This window comes from Aptenodytes patagonicus, chromosome 19 (genome assembly GCF_965638725.1).
Source record: "Aptenodytes patagonicus chromosome 19, bAptPat1.pri.cur, whole genome shotgun sequence".
Classification (NCBI taxonomy): domain Eukaryota; kingdom Metazoa; phylum Chordata; class Aves; order Sphenisciformes; family Spheniscidae; genus Aptenodytes; species Aptenodytes patagonicus.
Window position 1 is genome coordinate 9,447,756 of NC_134967.1, and position 25,133 is coordinate 9,472,888.

Below are 25,133 nucleotides of genomic sequence, written 5' to 3' on the forward strand. Positions count from 1 at the left end.
AGCAGTTGCTCCTTGCCCAGCCTCTGCTGTCAGTAAGGTAAATTGTGGTGGAGCCCGATCGCTGGTACAGGGACAAGCACAGGGCAGGGTGGAGCGATGGGAGGCAGGCAATGCCTGCTGCTGCAGAAGCCCAGAGTGGCTGAAGGCAGCCGGGACACTGACAGGGACCCGCCGAAAGGCGTGAAGGCTGGCGCGAGCCTGCGGGGAGAGGGCTTGGGTCAGGATGCTTAGAGTGTCGGCAGCGTGCAGTCCTAGCAGGGGGCCTTCGTGGAGAGCACCTGAAAGGCAGGCTTAGTGTGTGGAAGCTGGGCGCGGGGCAGGGCAAATCACGCCAGGTGAGACTGCTGGTGACCCCATGCCTGTCCCACTTGCCTGAGAGCCAGGTCCCTGTGGGACCGGGCACTGCAGCCTCAGAAACAGACCTTGGGCTGTGCTGCAACTGCCTCACAAAGACTGGTCTGCTCAGCCAGACCCAAACCAAAACCCCTTTAAACCCTCTGGGAGCTGTGCTGAAGGAGAGCTCCTTCCCTCCCACCCCTGCCGCACTGCAGGGCAGGACTGAGGACCCCAAAGCACCAAAGGGATGCTGGTGCCTTGGTGCCACCCCTCAGCCACAACCTTGAAGGCACTGCTGCTCAGCCAGCTGCGTTCAAAGCAGCAGCCTTAACACCTTGGCAAACTTAAAAGATGGCTCAACTCTTTGGAAATGGCACTGGATCATATTAGAAGCTAAGCTCTGGTTCCTTGTAGCTTCTATTTTAATTCTATTTGTAATTTTGTATTATATAGAGTGATAAACAGAAGTCCCAGAGGAGTTGTAGCTGTAAAATGGCAGCTTCTCATGGTGCAGAAACAGTGGTGTTGAAAGTAGCGGTTTCTCAAGCGGGGCTATTCTTACAGTCTCTTTAAAACTTTGCACCGATAGAAAATAAGGAAGAGAGAAGGAGGTGGGCTGGAGTAAGTATTCAGCAGGAGGGACCGACCCAATACCTAGCTCCAAGGGAGGAGATGGACAGGACGGGCAGCGGACTCCACCACGTGGACAGGATTCAGCAACTCTTGACAATGACAAACACTGCAGGGAAGCAAAAATGGAGCTCGCTCATTAACTACTGCAGAGAAGAACCTGCTGCAGCAGCCTCATGGATGGGGAAGGGCGCTTGCAGTACTTGAAAGGAGGGGAGAAGCATGAGTCTGAATCCTTGGTGGGCTGATCTGGCAGGAAAAAACAAGCTATATATTTTTCATGATGTTTAGCCAGGGAACAGGGCAAGGCCTGTGTCGGTATTAATCGTGAGGGATTTTACTTTAACGAGAGTCGCAAATTCAAATGTTCAAAGAAGTACAAAGTTAAGGTTCATCTTTCCCTTGCACAAACTTCCTTGCAATTAGAGAGAAAGATAATTCTGAGGTGTGGGGGGAAGGCAGGAGAACTGAGTCAGTTCTCTAATGAGAACACAGCTGTGGTTAAGAGGAAAGCATCTGCTTGACTCCAAGCCCTGGCCAGGCAGCTGAGCTGTCTTCAGGTATGAACCTACTGGTTGAGTTGCACGGGAGGAGGTTTAGACCGTTTTTACAGCAGAACTGGTGCCTGGAGCTCTGGCTCCTTGTAGCCTTTCACTGGCTGGGCCACCCTGGGACACGGTTGTCAAAGACGAGAGCACGCGCAGGAAGACAAGGGAGGACTCTAAAAAGTAAATCCTAAACCTGTATCTCCACCTCAAGAAGTTCCAGTTTAAAGGCTCTGGCTGAAAAGACTAGCCTGTGTTCCCAGATCCTCATTAAGGTATTTTTAAGCATTTGCTGGGTCAATTAGAGACAGATGTGTCACCTCACGTTTTAAAGTTCGCACCCAAAGATGCTATCCTGTTACAGGTTTTAACTGCTGGAGTAGAAACAATGCACTCTGCCTCTCAGAAATGTTATTTTTCAAGTGTAGCAATACCACGGGACATCTTGAAGTATTGAAGCAGTTTTTAGAATCGCATTGCTATTTCTCTACACTTTAATGTAGACAATAGGCAAGAAAACACTTCCATGACAGCAGAAACTATCTCAGGAAATTGTCAGAGATGAGGAGAATTGTTTTATTGTGCAATTTTTTTTCCACGAAAACACTCCTTGGTGTCATTGCTCTGCTGGATACAGGGCTATGCTAAGATTCTTCTTTGTAATGAGCAGTAAATGTGTTGTCACTATTTTGCACTCGCTTATGCAAAACTTAATTCTCAGTACTCCTCCTAGGAGTATTCTTCCACATCCTAGTCGCTACAGACTGGCTCTCACTCTTGACCATACACTTCATGCAGTGACAAGACATGAAAAAGGAATTTCTGGTGGAGATTTCTGCCCAGTTCAACTAGTTACAGACACAAGCAATCAAAAGAGGTCAATAAGCAGGATGTGACAGACGTTGCAGTTACATTTACAAAACTTGCGACCCTTGCTATTCAGGAGTTTATTTGCAAGAGTGTCCTACAGATGCAAAGGGAACATGGGCTGCTTTTCAGCTGAATATAATTTATTGCACATTTTACATTTAATTTCAGATCAACAGAACACTGGTTGTAAGTGAAGTAAAATCCTGCACCAGGAGCTGGTCACAACTGAAGAGTTTTGTTTTTAATAAAAATAAGCGAACACCCCTTAATTGTATGAACTTGGTTTTTTAGAGGGGATGGAGCATCTCTTTCAGACTGGCTCAAATAAGTCTGCTTTTGGAAATCTAATTCTCCTGTTACAATGACTTGAGCAAAGAGAACCACAGTTGCACAGAAAAAGGGGCCAGGTACGTGTCAGGAAATGATTTATGGTACTTGTTGTCGAGCAACAATGCACTGCCAAGATAGGTTCTTTTTTCCCCCCCTCTGTCTCTCACATGTAAGCAACGAAGGCTGTTCTAGGACTCACCAAGAGCAGAACTGTGACTGAGAAACAGCCATGATTATTCCTTTTCTCTAAGAAAAAGCCTGGGTAGTGTTGACGTATGCAGTGCATAGTAGATACTGTAAGGCTGCCGTTTCCATCTGCTGTGTCACTAGAACTGCCCTTTCTGCTGGTAAATCACTGGCATGGCTTCTATGCAAGATTAATCCAATGGATTTATGTCATAACTGATGCTTTTTAGAAAGGGCAGCTGAATTTCACATTTTCAGCTCTTCACCCGTTTGGCATCTCTCCTCACTTTGGTCTGGTTTACTTGTATAAACTACGTTCCTCTTTTTCCTAGAAATAAATTAGATGGGAAGAGATAGTTGCAGCATCAGAATCAAATGAAATTAATTGCTGTCCTTCTCCCCCACTTGCTTTCCTCTTTTCTTGAAAACCTTGATAGTACATGGTTCTAGGTGGCAGAAGAATTAATAAGACTATTATACCCCATGTCCTTGTCTGGAATAGCAGTGTTTGAAATGAACAGCTGGATGGATTCATGCTGAAGAGGTCCATGTTACTACAAAAGGCAAAGAACTTCATTTCAAACATACTTGTTCTTAACAAGTACGTTTCAAATACAGATTTGAGACGGAAAACAATCTCTGTCCTCTTTCCAACAAAAGGATTTACACAGAGGCCTTACAGGAAGTGGCCAAAGAACTTAACTTCCCCTCAGGAGCAGAAGAAGGTATGTTACCTACCCCTGGAAGTATGTGGAGAAGTGAGAGCAACAGGTCTTCTTCCCTGCTCAGTGCAAGAAGATATATGTGAGACCGCACAAACGGACTGTGGCCAAATCGCAGCAGGAAAGACACGGCTGCATGACGGGTGGTGCTCAGTGCCCGCTCACACAACCTCAGCAGAAAGCACTGCGCGTTCAGAGTCACGTTGCTTTATTGGTTACTGAGCCACAATTCAGAGAAGTATTGCCTTGGAGCCACCTGTAGAAGCAGGTTCTCTCATTTTGTCTCCTAAGATAACTGGTAGGACACCACCTGCTATATGGATAGTAAAAATAAAAATGTCTCTGTTCAAACTTGCAGCGTCCAGGGGAAGGTTTTGCAGTTTCTGTTGACCCAGGTACCGTAACAGACGCGCACACTCTCACCAGGTTAGCCATCTGCATCGATTCTGTGAGCTGTTGGATGAGAACAATAAATAGATACACGCCACTTCTGTCGGACGAGACACATCCTAGCTTGAAATTACCACTGTACCAGGGAGAGAGAGGAACATTTCTGGCTGCTAATTGAACACAATTCATGTACACCTCCAATGTACTTATGGAAGCTTTGTAAGTTGGATATGCCTCTTAAATTGGGTCAGGGAGCTGGCCTAGAGTAAACACGAGGTTTGCACCCTTTAGCCAACTCCCCAGATGGACAGGGGTACCAGTAAAACTTGTCACTAGCAGATACCGGTTTCACAAAATTATTCTGGCAGAGAAAATGTTTTGGCAGATAGATAAATGGGGATGAGGAAGAAATCTGGCTCAGGCCTCCACCTTGCCTTCATATGTTCAAATTCAGTCCTTAAAGGTCAATCCAATGCTGTGAATTGCCCGGCAGGGACACCAGCAGCTGTAGGAGGCCTCTGCTTCTAACTCCAGTTAGATATATAAGGTTAGATGGTATAAACAGCTGCAGTGGTGCTGGTGAGCTCTTTTAGGTCATGCTCCAGAGGCATATCATGGTCAGTCCATTTCAGTAACCCCAGTTCTGAACCCCAGAACCCCAGTTCTGTGTGCTTCGCCACACAGAGCTGAAGCAATCCTTTACTGGTTCCTGAAGGAAGAAGCAGGGCGGTCCTTGCTACTTACATTGCTTTGGTATCCTAAGGGCCTCATTGTCAGCTGACATCACTTGGTGCAGAACTCCTCGGAACTGATAAAGCACTTTCAAACTCTTCTCCTCACCCACGCAGGGGTCGTAGAAACCCGGCAGGCCAGCCTTGAACCAGAGAAGGACAGACTGAGCATCAGGGAATGGACTTTCACAGCTCTTCAACTGACCAAAAACATTTATTAATGCCAGAACGAGCTGTCATTAAAAAACAGAAAGGAGTTTTGTTGCCAATGAGATGAGACGAGAAGCTAAGGAATCGCCTACCCAGTGGCAAGTTCTAAATGCAGAAAAGAGCGAATCAGGGGGGTGGGAAGTTTCTGGTGTACAGCCCCAAAGTCTGTAACACGTGCTGTCCCACACTGCAAACACGGAGACACTGTTTCTTTGGCACTGGAAATGTCCAGAGAAACAGAAGTTCCTGGAGGTTCATAACACTTGGTATGTAAATGGCTTCTGTAAATTGATCTAGAGTCACTAGCTTCAAGTGCACTGGAGAAATCCCCAGCTAGGACAGCATACATTCAATCGAAATTCTGAGTCACATATTTGAGCTCTTAAGTCTGGGCTTTGACAGAACAGCTACGTACCTTGGATGCCTCTGTAAGGATGAGTTTAGAGTCTTTCACCAAGCACTGCAGGGGCACAGTCACATCTATTACTTTCACCTTCTCATTCTTCCTGCTGTTGTCATTAACAAACTTCCCATACCAGGCGTTCACTACAATCAAACCTGCATTTCACATGAAATCACAGATGTGATGAAAGGCTTCCCACTGACAGCTAGGCAGACACTGATGAAAAGACCATCCCGGCATCTTCTCTTGCTTTCAATTGTATTTAAATTTTCCCTGCCTGGACCCATACTTCTCAAGAGAGAAGAACATTTCTACTTGGGTGTTTGTTAGCAATCTTCAGCACTAGGACAGAATGACATGACTTCAGTGCCACACTGATGTGACAGTCCAAGTGGATGTCAGTCCACTTTAGAACATTCTCTTGGAAATTGCTAGCAAACATCAGAATTCTGATTTTCATTATGATCCAGGAGCAAACCGTGTAAGCTAGAGATCAGTGAAACCTAAACTTCAGACTACAATTTTTGCACATATTTATACACACACCTCTCTTTTGTAAAGAGGTGAATCCAGACTATTGTCTTCACCCTGTTTGATCCACCTCACAGCATGTCCCAAGATAACATCCAGTGGATCCCTACTAAGCCCAGGCAACAGAAGCCGAATCATAATGGAACTTCCCCACTATATGTGCAACAGCAGTTACGCTGTGCTTCATTAGGGGTGGAAATGAAGAAACAATACCTTGCATTTCTCCCCCTCAACCACCCAGCCTTTGTATTGTTCCTTCCTCTCTCCAATTTTATGGAACAAGTAAATGGTGGTGTAATCTTTACCCATTCTGGCTTCCTCTGCTTCAATTATCCTCTGGACAGACTCTTGCATTAACCGGACCTGTCACAACACAAGGGGCAGAGCAAAAATCAAGCAGTGTCAGACACCGTGTCCAAAAGAGGAAAGCCCAGAGTGGAAACAGCTTCCTTTAACTAAGGGGGATTAGTTACGGGAAAGACTTACCGCAGCTTCAGCCTCCTGCTTCTTCTGAAGGATGTCGCTGGCTGTACTCTCCCTTTGCTTCTCCAGCTCTCTGGCATAAGGAAGTCAGCATCACATCAGGTCTACACAGCGGATGGGATTCAGCCACAAAGTGGCAGATGTCTACTTACCCCCCCCCAATTACAACTGACCCACAACCTCACACAAATGAGCTCGGTTTTAAGGTTCTTCCCCACCTTTCAATATATTTTTGTAGGCTTCCAGAATTCAGTAGTATTGATGATGTAGTGAACCACAGTGCCTCAGCTGGATATCCCAGCCTTTGCACCAGGCTCCCAGAAGCACTTGAGTGGGACTTCCCAGCTCTGAATTTAAAACACAGTCTTGCGAGCTCACCTCTCCTTTTGTGCCCTGAGGTAGGGTTTGATGATAAGCCTATGCATGGCGAAGTAGATAACTAGAGGTCCCACAGTGGCATAGAATACAGCACTGGGAAGCAGCTGATCTGTTAGGTGGACAGGGAAGAAGTAGGTCTGGCTAGCCCTATTCAACCTGGAACAAAAAAAGAACAGAGTGACAGGTAAGAAGAAACGCAGTTTAATGTGCTTGATTAAGAACACTTAGCAGCAGTGTATGCTGCTGAACAACTGCTGAACCAAAGGAGAGATGAATGATGAGCTCAAAAACGTGAAAATCTGATAAACCAAAACAAGACAACAGTAAGACAGACAGCTGAGAGCCCAGACTTTTATGTAGCAGACACCTTTTGTGATAGTACCTGGCCATTCTAAAGTGGTTTTTTAATCTTAGGAGAATTTATTTGGTCATTAATTTCACCAAGGAAAGGGACCAACATCATCATCAAGAGAAAAGAAAATACTTATAGAGAAGTTCTGTGTTCACAACACCGGCACGTGCCTTCAAGGAAGGAGTACATTAATATTTTTCTGATGCTTATAGTAATATTTATTCTAGAAAACAAATGTTTTCTTGGGATGGAGGTCTTCACGTCTTTACAGTTTCTGCATCCTGGCACGCCCTCTGCTGGCACCAATGCAAAGTGCACTACAGTATATGAACCCTGAAAGGGTTCTGTCCCTCTTTGTGAACTGCATCTTATTAATAATATCATCACCTGTATTAGTTAACGATAATTCACTAATTCAAGTATATACCTGTGTACAGGGTTATAAAAATGGAATGCAATTAAATCCATTTCTACTAATAATATTTTCGGAAATCTTCCATCCACTTACCATAATGCTCCAAACCTTACTTTAAGCTGTATTTTCAGAATATTTTGATGCACACACAGACTAGTCCTGAAAGACGTGGCTCACGCTCAGAGTAACACTGGCAGAAGGCACACACCGCTTCCAATGGGCACCACTAGTATTAGAGGTGAGGGCAGCTGCAACCTTTCATAGTGATATATCAATATACCTGTATTGCCCTAAGACTGGGACCTTCCCACCTGAATACTGGAAATAGAATAATACAGGTTCTGGTCAGCCTCTGCAATCTAGAGTTGTAATCTTGAACTGACTTGATTTTCAGAGACACTCCTTGGGGAACACCAACACTGACGGTGGCTCCTAAAATGCTGTGCCTGGAAATCTTCCTCTCTGCTCCATACTCCACTATGGTCCCAAAGAAACCCGCCCTAGAACGACAGAACCAAAAACTGGTAAGACAGGGAAGACTCTTGAATTTCTCTTTACTGAATCCTGTAATTCCCCAACAAGTAAAACATGGAAATACATCTGTGTGCAGCTGATGTTGGCCACTGGAAGATTGACGGTGTATCTACAAGGTGAGATTAGCCTTTTCAGCTTGTAAAGTAGTAAACAGACCACAAGAACTTCTGGCTTTCTTATTGGTGATGATATAGAGATATCACACACAAGTATTTTAAGTTCCACTTATCTGAAGAGGCACACAGAGCTAAGCCTCCAAGACATTCACTTCAGCATTTACCAGATTTAATTAATGAAAAGCAGATTCCAAAAGACCACAGAAGCATTTGATTTGCGTGGAACCTGGAGGCCTACAACAGCAGGAGAGGAGAGATTCTTCAGGCTGTGAGCAATACGAATTTCCTCTTGCACACTTACTTGAGAGAACCTTTCACTCGTGTTTGATCCTCATCCTGAAACTTATGCTGATAACTGACCATCATGAAAGAATGGGGGATTCCCAGCTGAAATACAAGAGGCACAAATGTATGAAAACGTACCCTCAGCCACCACTCAATGTTCTCCCAAATTTCCTTTCTTATCCTTTAGGTGGCACGGAAAACATAGCAATGCTTGCCACTTACTTGTCACAGCCTGCAATATCTGCAGTCTGTGTTGTGCATCCTGACCCTAATCTGAGCTGATCTACATCAGATATGACAATGTTGGGTGCAAAGTGTTGTGCTCTGCCAAATGCAGCTGGTTACCTACGTTACATGTTTGTACGAGATGGTACCAACTGCTCCATTATCCTCTAGTCCCAAGCCAAAATACTACTGGGACAGAAAAGCTGAGGCACTTCTTTCCCATGGGGTGGTATCACTGTCCCCTGCGTACAGCAACAGGACTCTCACCTGTAACGCCACAGTGAAATGGCTGGTTTTTGTATCCCGGACAATACTAGTGTTCATGGCTGACTGGATGCCCCACCGCCACTGTAAGTACCCCATCGTGTTCTTGTCGAGGTTGCGGGCTAGGACCGTGGTGAGGCCTGGGCGGATCCCACGGGACGAAAACTGCAGGGCACAGTTTGTAGTGATGAAACTAGGAGAAATAAGGAAAGCCTCATCAGTGATAAAACACAGGCTCCCAGATGGCCTCAAATTCCTTCTTTCCCAGGAGCCTTGCGGAATATGCAGAGACTATCCTGCAAAGAGCATGATGCCTGAGGGTTTCAGGAAAAACTCAAAACTAATTTAGACTGTACTGACCACAGCACTGCCCAGAAGAGCAGGGTCATGCCCTAATTTATTGGTCTGTGCCACAACACTGCAGACAACGCAGCAGGCTACCTTTCAGCCTTTGCCCTTCTTGCCCTAGGCAGATAAAGTCCTGGTCTTCTGTAGAGGCAGCACACTTGGCTGCTAGAAGGTAGCAGCCCTGCTATTTAATAATCCTCACGCATCAGCTCCAAAAAACAGCATTAAAGGACTCTACAGGGAACAAGATCCCTGTATAAGCTCTGAGGAATGGCATATTTACTAAATTAGAAAATACAAAAAGAAGGAAGTCTACACGTGCACCTACAATGCTCTAACATACGCCCTCAATCACAACCCTTACCTTGAACTCTCCTTTGCAACTTGAGACCTCTATTCATTTTTAAACAGACACCACACTAGTGGCAAATTTGGCATTATTTCCCTAAAATATGACATATCATCTCCTCTTTTGCTGTCAGAAACTCCGTCTCACACATGGAAACCCCAGAAGATCTCCCCAATTTTTTGTTCTGTTCCCAGAGCAAACTTCTGTTGCTCTGATTGTGAGATCACGCCTCAAGTATCACAAATTCATGAGAAGATCAAATACAAATCTAAGGATGTGGAACACAGACCTTTCTTAAACTGGAAGTATGAAAATGAAGGATATCAACATACAAAAAGAATACATACATTTTGATCAGTACTAAAGCACGACCTTAAGTCTAAAGAAGAAATACCTTATTTTGTAGGATAGAAAACAAATCCAGAATTAACATGGAAGAGAATTCAAGCCGTTTAGTTCCTTAATGTGGAATATTAACCACTAGACCATTTTTCTAATATTTACCATCTTGGTGTAAGATTACGGAATATCTTCAGACCGAAGAGAGGTCCCTGAAGGTCTCCTGCTCCAAACTCCAACTGTTTAAATGCACGATGCCAAATTGTTAGAAGAAAACACCTTTTACAACAGTGACAAAACACTTCACAAGCATCATTTACATCACAGACATTTTACACATCTGAGTAACATTTACCACGTATTTCAGCATCCTCTCTTTTCTGCTAGTTTTGCATTCAGAATAAGAGGTGTCTCACTGAGCAGGGTCCTCATGAGTAAAACAAAGCCAGTTTCGTAGTGCTACAGGCTACTACTACTAGCGCCTGCTCTGGTTGCTCCAGTGAAAATGGAGAAAACATCTCCATCACAGCCCCACAATGGCAAACAGCAGGGCCTGGCTGCAGCCCTCTGAGGATAAGAGTCCTTCTCAGGACAGCCTCACAGTAATGTTGTCAGCAGTTCTGCTGCTGCACCGTCTCAGCATCTGCAAAACGCGCCTGCTGCTTCATCCATTAGTCTGGGTGACCTCCAGGGCTGCTATTCAATGTTCATTTGGTGCTGTTCAGTCTCATTATTGGAAGCAGTTCTTAGACTTGACACTTTTCATGACAAAACCTGCAAAAGCAGTTCCTACTACATCTGCATCTCCCAAGTAAGTTTATTACATGGGTTTTTTAAAAGTCTTTTAGTCAACTGACTCATGACAATATCCGCAAGCTCCTGTATTACCAATATTACAAAATCCTGATGCAAATCAAATGCCTCCAGTCTATGAATTCTCAAACGAGAGGAAAACTCCCATTTCTCACAAGCTGAGGAAACAGGTTAGCAGTAGCCAGTGTGCAAAAAGGAAGGCGCAGAAAGCAGCCACCTGCCAGCCACAGCAGCGATGCCACGAGCATCTCAAACAAAGCCACTGGTCTAGCGAGGCACAGCTTTCAGGTGGTAACATGAGACCTTCCAGCTACTTAGATCATACCTGCCTGGGGGTCAAACTATTTTCCCCCATAACTTCTTCCTTTGTGAGCAGAGCAGTTTTTGAAGCGAAGGCAAACTATCATGCTGCCTTAAGGTGCATGCTCACAGCCTCCGGAAGGCACCTGGGAGGCTTCAGACAGTGAAATTAGAAAGGCCCTGGAGACAACAGGTAACAATTCTGTCAGCATAAGTGAAGTCCAAAATGCACAGCCAAATGGAAACGGGAAACAATTAAGAAAAAACAAGGTTTGGCCATCCCTTTTTCTCAAATTCCTTTGAGAATTCCTTTTTCTACATTCTACAGAATGTAGAAAATGAGAGATGAAACAGAGCTAAAGTTCCCTAAAGAAAATAAACACTAGGTAACTAATCCAAGCAGGCTGAAATAGACTGGATATAAAAAATGCGTAACAGCTAGTACTCTTACCTCTCCCCATCCCTTGGCAGAAGTCACTCGTCTCAGAGCAAGATTAATCGATCCACCTCCATTCCCATTCTGGGTGGAAAGGTTACCAGACAGTATTGCTGTGTCCGTGGCAGTCAGTGGTGCCTGAAAAATGAATATATTTTTACCAATTACTCTGATCCCAATTCACACATTTAACACATGTTCTTCAAGGACATAATCATGACCTGCAGAGACTGTAAGCACAGAGAGACAGGTAACACTCCAGTTGACTCCTTGTCATCCACTAAGCCCAGGTGTTTGAACCAGACATGGCCACACTTGCTCTAAATTTTGTAGTCAAAGATCAAGTATGGCAAAAAATGAGATAATTCTTACAGTACCAGACATTTGTGACACTTGCAAACCCTTCTAATCTCACTAGCAGACTAAATTTCTTCAACTCTCTGGAACAGAGGAAACACTCCCCCTTCTTTTCCTTACCCACATCCTCAAAACTGGGCGCCATTCGTTTTCATACACTACTCCATGTTCAGTGAGAACTAGATACCTGTTTTCAATCACGATTGAGCCTCCCCGCTAGCAGGAAGGCAGGACCACTGTAGCCTACAAACCAGTCGCACAAACGCATGCTGTACAGTCAACACGCAGTCCTGCTGGAACTGAGCTTCCTCTTCCCGCCCACGCTGGTAATCGCATCCTTCCATAAATCGAGATGAGAGCCCCCTGAGCAGTGTTTCATTTTCCATTGCTTTGCACTGTAGTGCCTCATTAGCTCAGGCCCTGCTCCACACCAGCAGCAGTGTCTGCCTTCCTTACCTCAATGGACTGGGATATGTGCATTTTGTTTATCTCAATCTGGGGAAAGCTGCTCCCAGGCACATCTTCGTATTCTTCGTCGTAACGATCAAAGAGGTCAGTGGCATCTATTCCAACACTAATAGTTCCCTAAGGAATGACAAGTGAAACAAGTACTTAGCATTAACAGACATCCAACATATAGAGGCCAAATGGCTAAACCATTCTTGTATATGATTACATTTTTTTGCAGTTTTTTCTTGTTCTGCAATTACCTTTTCCACTCTAAAATGCATTTCTTACACATTCAAGACAAACAAAAATGAATTATTACAATATGCTAAAACAACAATACAAATCATAAAATAAACTGGATAAAAGACAGTTTTTCAGCAGAAGTGCAACTCGCAATACTAGTAGGTAATTTTTCTATTGTGACACATTACAGAATGTGTCACAATAGAATGTGTCAATTCTACACAGGTAGAACACTTTTACACAGCAGGTTTCTTCTTCCCCCGCAACTGATTCTGCTCTGTCAGTACTTTAAAGTTGAAATAACATATTTTAGAAATTGATTTTCTTCAATGGAACTTTGCCGGAAATCCTCTAAATGCTTTCTTCTTATGAGTTATCTGAAACAACTTAGTTTTGAGCTGCATCATTCACTTGCAATTAACCTTGTTAGTCAAAAATTTTGGATTTTTTTCCTAGTTTATATCTTGTAATCAGAAGAAAAGCTTGACAAAGATAGACTTTTAGCAAGTGGTAAATATTTCCTTTCTCAGACCACAGAAAAACTTATTCCTACAAAAAACTAGGCCACAGCTAAATAGTCTGGCTACCTGCTGCTGTGCTCACTCAGACTAACTACAAGAGTGGGTTTATTTGAAACGGGCACGATTAGATCCTTGTCTGGGTCATATAACTTCAAGAGGCTTTGGAAACCTTCCCTATAGACCTATTAAACAGCATTCCAGCTCATATAAAATGTACCAGTTGCAATAAAAAAAAAACCCAAACCCCCCTGTGCACAAGCACAGAATGAACTCTGAGCAATTTGTATAAAGAAACTCAATAGCTAGGTAGGTGCAAAAACCACTCACACAGAGTCCAAGTACGGATGGAATAAATTCCTATTTCAATCTGAGTGAGCATTTTTCCTTGCTCACTCCACTCTAATCAAATGCTGAACCATAAATATAGGAAGACTTGCAGAGTTTGACAGGACTCAAAACTTCTCTCTGGTTTGCCTCCCAACTATTTATTTGCTGTGGAGATTCCCAACCTCTTCTCAATATTTATTTTCTGATTTCTTACGCAGCAAAAACTGGATAAATATTTTAACTCAGGAAGGTGCGATTATTTCCAGGAGAACTCTGGAACAGGGGCTGTGCCCCAACTGTTTACAAATTACTCTTGGCAGGCCGGTGAATTTCAAAGCAATTACGCTCATCGTTCTGTTTGTGGCAGCACCAATAATGAGCTCCCGACCTTTATGCGGAAGACTACTTTTCAGGAACCATCTGCAAAGTCACCTTCAAGGGATCTCCTCTCCAGACGCTACAGCTTCTTCAGTTTCAGCCCTCTCCTATGTTGTGCTGTTCCTTGAAACAAGGCCAAAATAAGAGTGAAGCAAGGCAAAACCGCCAACTGCCTAGGAAGCAGCGCAGCACTGCGCTGCTGCTCCAGCCCTCTGGAAAGACACGGAGTAGAACAGCCAAAGGGAAACAGAAAGTGCCAACTCCACTCAATGAAATTCCAGCAAATGCACTCCAGAGTGGCCGATCAAACATGTCTAAATACAGGTGAGCATTTATTTTAACAAAAGAGAGAACTATTTCCATTTTTCCCTGATGCTCTTCAATTCAAGGAAGCGTAAAACCCAAGATCTTTCATAACAGAGGCAGGATGGAAAGAAGGGTTTTCCATGTGGACCGCCACATTCAGCGCAGAACCTTTGCCAGACTGCAACTTTAAATTCCAAGTTAAACATTTTTAAACAAGGGATATCATGCTGAGTAGTAAGCATGCTGAATTTGAATGGCAAAAAGACAGAAAATTGCATTTTTTCAACTCAGACCAGAATATAAGCAGCAGTAAAGCTTTCTCAAGAACTTGCACTAAAAAAAACCCACTGAAAAACATCTTACTATACTATCTTTATTCATTCTGCAATGCTTGTACTCTTTGTAAAGATGCACCAAGGTCCACACCCATTCCTGAAATTCATTGCACCTTCTTTCTTTCAATCATACTCAAAACCTTATGATTTCCTTTTTCACACCTATGAATTTTAGAACAAATATCCCTCCCAATGAAAAAAGGAAAACACCTGAACCTATCCATGAAAATCCACAAGACCCATTCAGAGGAAAGGAGCATCTCCGTTCCCTCCCCATCTTCTCAGCAGTTCTTCTATTTAGCTGCCTTTCGCTGAAGCGAGCGGTAGACTCCGTGCAGACATTGCACCTCCCGCCAAGCAGGTGAAGTCACCCTCAGAGGTCTATAGATCCTGGCAAGGAAACTGGCTCAGGCGCAAGCACAGGAAAAGCAGCAGATGGTAAAGTTAAAAATATTCCCAGAGAACGACAGCACCCCCTATGCCACCGGATAATACGAGAGGGACCGCTTCTGCTCACAACTCCCCATCAGCCACCTGCTCAGACCATTGGAAATGAAAAAGCCCTCCCCAAAGAAAGAGCAGCAGGGAAAAGCTGTAAAGCTCTGCTCAGAAGTCGGTGGTGCACGCATGCAACAGGCTGCAAAGCGCACCAGCTCAGCAGGGCAGGAAGCCGGGGAGCGGCACTACAGAACCATCAGAGTTGTTATCTGGTATCATCTTTTAAAATGACCTTTATTTGCCATCCTGCGAATACGAAACAGACTTTACTGATGGAATTAAGAGGTGCGCCAGAGAAGAATATACTCCCTCCTCGCCTTTTTTCTTAGGGATATACCTTCTGGAAGGTGACATATGGAAGCTGTGCAAGACTAAGCCTTGAGGGACCTGCAGTTCTTAGATGTTGACCTTCCGCAGCAGGAAAATAACGGGGTTTAATTTCTCCTAACAGGAAGCAGTTCTTCTCAAATCAAGTAATGAACTTTTCAACCCTTCTGCACATATTCGAAAGCAGAAACAAAGCTCTAAAAGCAAATAATAGACTCAATTCGAAACCTGCCAAATTGCCTACATCTGGTTATTGCTCAACATTTCTGGTTAAAATGCTTTATTTTGCTGGAACCGTTTTATAGAACTGACAAAATGTTGGAAATTCTAAAATAACTTGCGTTCATGTATGAAATGATCACAGCTGTGCTACCTAATTCCACGGGAACACTGCCTGGAGAGACATTTCTATGGGCTGCCAATCAGCAATTGCTGTAAACACCCAGATGGCTAATTTTATCACAGGACACAGAGGCTGAGGCTTACAACGCAGCTCCGCTTTTTACTGCTCACAGCCACGGCGAGGCGCCCAGATAAAATGTCAAATTCCTAAAGTCACAGAGAAGCATGAGGTGGAGATAACCATGCCCCTCTCTGAGAATACCCTTCTGACCCCAGTCACTCTCATCTCCAGCAGAGACAGTTCGACTTGCCCGTTTTGTGGCACCCAGAAATCCCTTCCTGCCTGCAATAATGTTGTCAGCAGATATTCACATAACACCTTACGCTTATTTACCCTTCCAGTACAAACAAGTTCTTAGTATCTGTGCACTATCCACAACAGCCTGGTGATCTGTATTAGTCGATTTGCTTTGCTAAGACCAGTGCAGATCCAAAGTCTGTGCCAAGGTGAATATCTCAAAACATCTCAGATGTACATTTTTCCGATACAGTTCTAAGCATTACTGTACTCACACTTCTGTCCACTCAGAAAACACTGTGATTTTAAACTGCTGACCATGAAAACACCAGCAACCTTCAAAAACAACAGTAATAGTAGTTAATCAACTGGTAGTTTGTTTCTTGGGTTATGCAAGTTATGCTGCAACACTTTAGGAGCCCATGCATGAACACCACGACACAGGAGACCTCCTCTTTCAAAGCCACCAAAAGAGTACAGCCACCTGTGCTTCAGGATGCAGAATCTGTGTTGACTGCAAGCCTCCAGCGAGAGCTCTAGGGATACCCAGTTTTCCACCAAGAATAGAAGTATTTATAAATAAAACAAAAACTGATGTCTCATAAAAGTTTATTTATTCAAGACGGAGAAAGTTTGTCTACACAGATATCTGCACGGTTACCTTGGGGTAGACAGCGGAAAATTAAGGCTTCCCTACCATGGACCACTTCTATACTGCACAGAAGAAATGGATTTCCAACACATTTCAAAAAATAGGTACAAAATGGTTTCTGATAGCTTAAGCAAAAAAACTCAAGAAAAATACAGATACAGGTAAACTAAAGTATCAACACATTTGGTGAGTGTAGATGCAGCTCTTGGATAATGTTATTCATTGCATGAGAACCAAGATTTTTGTGATTCAACAAGCTTTGAAACCTCAGTCAGTGACAATCCTGACAAAACCTGGGTTTGCCTAGCGTACTTATCAAGCCAAGAGCCAGCAAAGCCATTAGCATTCTAAACTATCAGAGTATTCCAGTCACAGCAGGTGACAGAGGAAGCAGCGGTCGATCGTTATTTCCACCTCTCCCTGCCATCCCAGCACTACCATAAGAACATCATCCTCAACATGGTATTCTTGATCATCTCTGAAAAGCCAAGATTCAGCTGCGAGGTGGGTCATTTAGTTTATGGCTGCTCAAACAGACTGAGAGATGGGAATGGAATACTCAATGATTCTCATCCTGAGAGTGCGATCAAGCTTTCCTAAAACAGGCACTAACTGTGAAACTGGCAAGACCCCAATCCTGTTCAGGTCGATTTTGCTCACTGTGCTGCAGCCGGAAGAGTTCTGCTACCCAGCTGGTTTGGTAGCTGCCTCGCATTTTTCACTGGTTTCAAAGCTGCTTTTGAATATCTCCCTGCATTGTTGTGACACTACAGCAGTGTCGAAGGGAAAACGTGTCAGGTAACTGCAGGGAGTTTCATTTTATTTTGAATACTTAGAAAGAAATCATAAACATTTGTGTTAGGTCTGTTTTCTTGAAATTGCTGAAAGAGATATTTTGCTCCTACATGTTTCAATGAAAAAAAGAACTTTCAATAGAGGATTACTGTTCAAAGAATTAGCTGTTTTCCCTACATTGTCCAGAGAAACTGCGTATTCAAAAAAGGAAAAGTAACTCACTAAGTGTAGATACCTAAGGGGTTATTTACTGTAGCCCCTCATCTAGGCTCATCACACGTTGCATATTTTTAATAATTCACGGATTCACTCTTGAGACTAGGATGAAGTCTTTGTTTACCTTTGGATTAGTTCGCTGCTGCAGTCTTCTCTCCTCCCTCTCTCTCTGCAAACGCTCAAATTCTTCCCTGATTTCAGCTGGAGTTCTCTTCCTTTCCACAACCTGCTCACAGAGAAATTAAAAACAAAAGATTACCAGAAAGAGGATGTTCAGGGTATTGCATTGCTGATGGGATGGAGATCCACTGACCTGGTACGCTCTAACACGCTGCCCCTGCTGCTGCTGTAAGCCACTCTGCACGAATTTCAATACTCAGAGTTTGGAAGCAAACACCTGGGCCAGATCAAATGGCAGGCATGAGAGAAAACCCCATGCTTTGAGAGAAGGGAAAACGCTCTTGTTATTTCTATTCCCTTGACAAAACCAGGGCAAATAGCTTTCAAACCACAAGTACAAGATACGGCAGCGCAGCTGTTACCAACAGCTATACATTAACTTCTCTACTAGGTGTAGACACAAAAATGAGAACGACTGAAAGTTTCTGGCCTGAGGTAAACTGATTAAGTGAGAGCTTTGTGATTTTAGACTATGCTGATTCACATCTGCTTACTTTACATGGCTCAGAGAATGAGGGTTTTAAACAGGTATGGCTCAAGGTATGGATAGAAAGAGTATTGGATTTGGCTTTTCAAAATAAGATCAAGTCTGCCACAAGCAGCTCAAAAATGTCTGTTACACACTGCCACTGCTCCACTTTTCTTGCTACTAACTCCAAACTTGACCTTGGTACTGACCTGACCCAATACAATACGATTCTGCAGCAAGCAGTGTAGTGCAATCAACTAAGACTGGCAGAGGCTAGCAAGGGGACTTAACGACAGCAAAGCCAGGAATGGACAAGTTCTTTTTCAAAGCCCAAAAAACCAAACCAACAACAAAAAACCAAACCCCCCAAAAGCACAGAAAGAAAAAGTAATTTCAAACTCAGAGGCTAGCTGATGCTGAAAAAAAAGTTTCAGATGAAAAAGATAAGACTAGATGGGCAATAACAACGCATTTGTCTCAGGCAAAGATGTTGCCTGTCACGGTAATATCCTATTAGGGAACTCTGAATGTCAGGTTTATTGTTCTCTTCTCAAGTGAAAAACCTAAGTATTCTTTGAAAATCCATCATGGTGTTTCAGCAGAGAGAGACAGAAATAACTAAACAAGGATGCCTTCAAAAAAACAGGCATTTATCACCATCAAGGTGTCAGTGCAGCTCGATTAAACAAGAATGTCAGATAAAGGTGGGTTTAGCCAATTCCACTGGCCATAAGGTGCTAAATTTCTCACCTCCCATCCTTCCATTTCCAGTCCTCTCCTCCCATATATGTCATAGATGGCTCTGGTCTGTGGATCACTAAGCACTGCAAGTTAAAATCAAAAAAGGGGAGAACTCAGTTTTTGGTCTTCTCCTCGAATTTCAGACCAACACACTAGTGTTATTTGCAATTCAGGCACAGATCCTGGAAAGATGTTGTTTTACAGTTGCATCCATTTTTTACATTAACTCCCTTTAACCTTTTCACATGCTATATTAACAGGACACACTGACTTTTCCCCCCCAACAAATTCCTTTTTTTTTTTTTCTTCTTACTTCTAAAATCAAAAAGTGAAAAGAACACAAAAGAGACATGCAGACTACCTGAATATGCAGCGGGGTTTTTTAAGATTGCTTTCTTTGACTGAAGGGTGATGTAAGCCCTCTAACAATCAATGGGATTATTAGCAATTCAGCAATAGCAGTCCCTGGAAACTTTCTGAGGAGGAATGACATCTACCTCTGTCTAGCTTTCAAAGCTCCCTGTCTTCGATCTTCCTTACCATCCCTGTCCACTGATCCTTTCCCACCCAGTCCAAACATGTGGGACGTGCCAAGCACCAACAAAGCAATTTCCATGAGGCAGCTCATGCCTTGCCAAACATCAACTACAGGGTAATTGCAAAAATGCACGTAGAATGTGAATCCCCCAAAAGGTCACCCAATGCAATGGATAAAATAAAATACACCAGGAGACTGCAAAACAGTTAGTTTGGAAAAAGACTGCACATAGAATTAAGAAGAATCTCTAAAATGTAAGGCATATTTAAATGCATAATCTCCCATACCACACCCTTCCTTAAAAAAAACCAACATTAAAACATCATCAGTATTTTTCCCACAGGGTTCCAAGACCAACTTTATCATTGTCACGTATCTCTTTTGACTGTGGAGGAACTGATGAGTCTTCAGGGAGCTGTGTGTATGTATTAAGGCAAAAAAGGGCTTATACTAGTAATTGAGCTTTGATCTGAACTACTTGAAGATGACTGAACTTGCTAAATGTCACAGGCAGACACTATTTTTTATATGTTCTGATAAAAAGAAACCTTTTGTTGTGTGATACTAAGAGATGGAAGAGGAGGGGGAGAAAATAGGCAGGAGGTGGGGTGGCTTATTTTCAAGATGTCAGAATTTTTGCTTGTAAAATATTACGCTCACATTTGGTACTAAATGAGCAATGCTTTACATATACATCGCAACACAGAGCCAAGCAAAGCCACAAAATTCAAAGGGAAAGCTAACTCTAATGTAAGACCTACTCACCACATTAAAATGAAATTATTGAAGCATCCTGAGTTTTTATTCCCCTTGTCATCAATGTAAGACCTTCACTATTCTCCCCAGCAAAAGCTTCCGTATGTCCTAATGCCTAACTAGGGACAATGTAAAAGACTCCACCCATGTCCAAGTCCAACTGGAAAAAACAAATGCTTATCATTCAGAAAACATGAGAGTAAAAAAAAGATTTTTAGCTCATCTTTGATGTTTAATAGAGGAATATTTATTCATCATTTTGCTTTAGTTTCTCTTTAGGCTACAGGACCGGGCATCTAGTTTGCTGTACCAGTTTTTTAATGCAGAAGAATCCTACCAGCTTCTAATCCATTTGCATTCCAGGTGCCTCTTATCACACTTGCAAAATGCTGCAAGCTAATTCTAACGAATCACTTCCTTGTGCATCAGTTACACTATGTATTACCTATGGTGACACCAGGATTTAAGTGTATGTCGTCTTAATTCAGAATATTTTTAAAGGGCTTTGGAATCCTTGGATGAGAAAAAAACTCTAACTGCTATGAATCCATTGTCCTTACATCAGTCCTAGAATATGGAAGAACTTGCTGAAAAACAATGGAGAACACAACCAGGTGACAGAGAACAGAAATTCAGGATGCATCAGTTCAAAAGTAAAATATGAAATTGTCTTTCTGTTTGAAGCTTTTCAGTCTTCAGCCTCTTATGGGAGAGTCTTTTCAGAAGTAAGGGAAGTGGTGAAAAGATTATTTACAACATGCACGAAATAAGACAGGGACTCCACATCTTGTTCACTGCAGAATTTATACTGCATTGCTCCTCCGATTTACAGGACAGAAGCAGGAAACAAACGATCGCTAAGTATCAGCAAATTTTATTATTACTTTGTTATAATATCTATCTTCTTAAAAAGGCACGAAGACACAGCCCTCCTTCTAGAAAACCCCTGAAAACAGTTTCTGCAAACTTCAGACTTCCACTGACCTTCATAAGCTTGGTGAACAAGGTTAAACAGCCGCTCAGCTTGCGTTTTGAGCTCTGGGTCTCTGTGCTTGTCTGGATGGTACAGCATACACAGTCGGCGGTAGGCAGCTTTTAGCTCTTCCTGAGAGGCCTGTGAAAAGCAGTGAAAATGAATTAAAGTACAACCAATGCTAGCTAAAAAAAGACCATTCTCAAGATCAGCCCTAAAAGAGAAGTCCATCAGCTATTACATTACACTACTTTTATTTACACAAAATAAAGAATGGACTTTTGTTTCATTACGTAAGTTAATGAAATGTTCAATTATGCACACCAGTATTTTCCACGCTATTTATACTGCAACAAGTGACAGCAACAGCTCATCAGTGTATATACCTAGGTATAAAAAGTTAAGTAAAAAAAACAAACAAACAAACACCCAAGCAATCTGTGTTCATACATTATTTTTATTAGGCAACTACCGTCTCCCCAGTTCAATGCAGAAGAGCAAAGAAAAATAAAGTCACCTCAGGATAAAAACACTTAAATCCAGAGATGTGCATCAAATTCTACTCATATTTCAATCTTAAAACCTCAAGTAGATACTATAACTATCAAAATTCACTGACTTTCCACAGCAGTAAAGGTAAGAAATGTAAACCTACAGTGTTACATTCATCCCTTCACTGCTATGCTCCCTCGCACCTCCCTTCCTATACAGCAAGGGCTCCCTGTTGTGCTGTAAGAAAGGAAGGCGCATCATCTGCCCTCAAAAACACACTCACCTGCAGTAGATGAATAACCAGAAGAACAGCGTGTCACTAAATGCATCAAGAAAAAAAAAAAAAAAAGCCCTGTTCCAGCCACTCTGGAATTTCAGACAGCATCTGGCCTCGTTCCAAAGACACGCGGTGGAAACAGATTTCGGACGGCTCTTTCAGAATCAATGGAATAAAAACCCCACTCCCTCCATTACCATCTCGCAGGAGACAACCTCACAGCAATATTATTTTTTGACTCTAGAGAGTCCTGGTAACTTCCCCTTTCTCATGTCATTCCTGCAACAGTCCTCGTATCGCAGCAGCTGTCTATTCCTTGGAGGCTGGTTAACACCTATTTAGAAGTGCAGTTGCCAAAATCAACCAGAACTTCCCCAAAAGGCACAGGCAGCACATGCAGCTTCACAGAGCTACCAACTGGCCAGTTACAAAACTGTCCAGGCAAGAATGAATTCCCGGGGCACAGGAAGCAGGACGCCACTTCTCTGCACCAGGAGAAATATGCAGAGTAAAATAACCAAAACAACATGACGGGTACTTGCTGGCCTCCTTCAAGCAAATGTCATCCCTTTTTTTATAGCCAGGGGTTACAACGGACAGGAATACAAGGCCAGCAAGAGAGAAAGGGGCATCCAGAAAATCACTTTTGATAACAGAATTTAAAGACACAAATTCCATTTACTCTTAATGCTCTTCAGTGACTGAAACTTTCACAGTTTCCATGCTTTCACCATGGAAATAAAGGCCCTAAAAGTTCATTTCTTAAAGTAACATCTTTTTTCCAACTTGTGGTAAGGAGAGTCTGGGTTTTCATGAAAGAAATGCATTCATTTGTGTACCAAAGCTAGAAATCCATTCCATTTTGAGGACAGCTTAGAATAAATGTTTTCTCTGCACTTTGTACTATTTCATGTTAGTATTTCTAAACGATATAGCAAAAGGGGATCTGCCAAATTTGCTGGCCCCAAGAGAGTAAAGGTAGCTACAGAGTAGCTCTTCCCTTTTTACTACCTTGTGCTTTCTCAGACATGGAATTTAAACTCGACTGAGAAGGCAGGGGAACAAATAGGTCTAAAAAGGCATTCTTTAACCAAACTCATGATAAATGGTTTAATGTGCTATTGATTATGTAATAGAAATGAGCAGTTTCATTTTTCATAAATGCCATGTTCAATAAAATGTTAGATTGGGCCTTTCATCATCATTGAATAGCTTGGGTCATTGGTTCAATATTTCATGAGCAACAGCCTCTTAGAAACCGCTAGAGAAATAATTTCAAATTGCAATGAAATACATAAGTCAGTAATAATCATATGCAAGTTACATTTTTATTACCAAAATTCCAGGCAAAATTAAAAGGTGCCCTATCTCCCTGTTTGGGGTTTAAATGTCTTCATTTAACATCTCAAACATGCCACCACATTTTTACTGGATTGAAATCTATAAAAGATTAAATATTTATATGCACACACCCTAGAAAATCGCTGCTCGGTAGGCTTACCCTCCTCATCGGGGCTGCAAAGTTCAGTGGTTAACTATTATTTTAAGCTCAGCTGCCACATCGCACGAAGTTGGCTCAGCACACAGAAATGCGAGTTCACTGCATTCCACTGCTACACAGGATAGTAGCATTTAATTTGAATTTAATTAGCAAAGGGTAATTAACAAAGCAACTACTACTCTCAGTTGGAATTACTCCCTCAAAGACCATTTTAACTTGGTTTTCCAGCTCCCTGCTCTGGTCTCTAGCGAACAGCTGAAAGCCTAGCTAAGTTAACTATTAAGCCTTCGCTGTTAATCTCCCAAGCACTCGCAACCCTCGTGTGGTTCCTACCTCTTTCTTTTAACCTCTACATCTGCACACTGCTGACATTTGGGAGGGTGAATTACAAAAGCTGTGACTGAGCGATCCAAAAGTACGGCCCACCGGCTTTTAACACGACTCTGGCTTGAGCCGCACAGAAATTTTTCAAAGAAGAGCACACTTTACTGCACAGCATTGGAGAGTTGTGCAGAGTTACTTTCACACATTTTTCCTCCGGAAGTACGACAGATTTCCACAAATTAAACACATGAGACTGCCACCAAGGCCGCAAGTACTGACATTAACTCCAAAGATAATTTTTTCAAAGCTATCAGACTGAATTGCTTCTAAGTCTTGAACTCCTGTTATATGTAGCAGTAGTAGTTTAGGAAAAGCCTTCTTCAGCTCAAATGGTCAACACCTAGGCCGATGTGCTTGAATAGTGAAGTCTGTTTATATATACAGACACAGATATATAAAGTGTGTATATATATTGCTATTGCATTTGACAAAACAAGCTACAGCACAGTTTATACATTAAGATCTCTGGCGATTTGCCTAATTATTGCTATAAAAAAAGTAGCTACCTCCCATTAGGTTCCAAACTGTTCTAGTGTAACAAAACCGCAGCAATTAATACCGATCTATTCTTAAAAATGAAATTGAGGACTATTGATCCTCCTTTTTTTGATGAGAGACATGTTTTGCAAAAGATGTAGGTGTTTCCAATTTGGAAAGTCCACACAGCACCGATTAAAACAAGAACGAACACACAGCCAAAGAGAGAAATACATTATATATATATACGTAGAGACAAGTCTAAGACCAAGCTACCACACGTCCTGAGAAAAATCAAATCAGGAGAAATAACTACAGAGAATGACCGCCTCACCCTTCGCTCTCGCGTCCCGCCCCGCACGCTGCGCACACAACAAGCGGCCCCGCGGTCCGGCTCGGATTTCTAAAGCCCCGCTCCCGGGCAGCAGCTGCCTCAGCCCGGGCCGGAGGACGCGCTGAGGCAGCCCCGCTCCCGGCCCGCCGGGCCCCGCAACGGCCGCGGCCCGGCCTGCCCAGGCGGGCACCGGGGTCGCGGCCCGCCCGGCCCCGCCGCTCCGCCCCGCGGCGCCCCGCCGCCCGGCCCCGCCGCCCGCCGCCGCCGCCAGGCCCACCTCCCGCCGCACGTTGAGCAGCGAGTAGTAGTCCTCGTTGTCCGGCACCTCCTCCCCCAAGGCCGCCGCCATCTTCCCGACCTCTCACCCCGCAGCGCCGCGCGGCCGGGCGTGGCAGCGACGCGAGAGCGGGCGCGAGGCGCGGCACCTCTCGCTGCCGCGCCCCCC

General features: G+C 43.3%; 1 protein-coding gene across 2 annotated transcripts; it reads right to left on the reverse strand.

Moving 5' to 3' along the window:
• Nucleotides 1-1,987: 1,987 nt before the first annotated feature.
• DNAJC11 (DnaJ heat shock protein family (Hsp40) member C11) lies at nucleotides 1,988-25,061 on the reverse strand. 2 transcript variants are annotated; one of them, XM_076355957.1, is made up of 16 exons: nucleotides 24,966-25,061; nucleotides 21,235-21,364; nucleotides 18,966-19,039; nucleotides 17,691-17,792; nucleotides 12,335-12,463; nucleotides 11,537-11,659; nucleotides 10,138-10,211; nucleotides 8,940-9,129; nucleotides 8,464-8,549; nucleotides 7,896-8,012; nucleotides 6,746-6,901; nucleotides 6,371-6,440; nucleotides 6,190-6,247; nucleotides 5,366-5,508; nucleotides 4,754-4,883; nucleotides 1,988-4,072 (listed from the first exon to the last, which is right to left on the reverse strand). In XM_076355957.1, exons 1-16 carry the CDS (start codon nucleotides 25,035-25,037, stop codon nucleotides 4,047-4,049), a joined length of 1,680 nt encoding a protein of 559 aa, XP_076212072.1. In that variant the 5' UTR covers nucleotides 25,038-25,061; the 3' UTR covers nucleotides 1,988-4,046. The 2 variants fall into 2 exon arrangements, with proteins under 2 accessions (XP_076212072.1, XP_076212073.1); XM_076355958.1 differs by lacking the exon at nucleotides 24,966-25,061 and adding an exon at nucleotides 24,689-24,737.
• Between the last annotated feature and the right edge of the window lie 72 nt (nucleotides 25,062-25,133).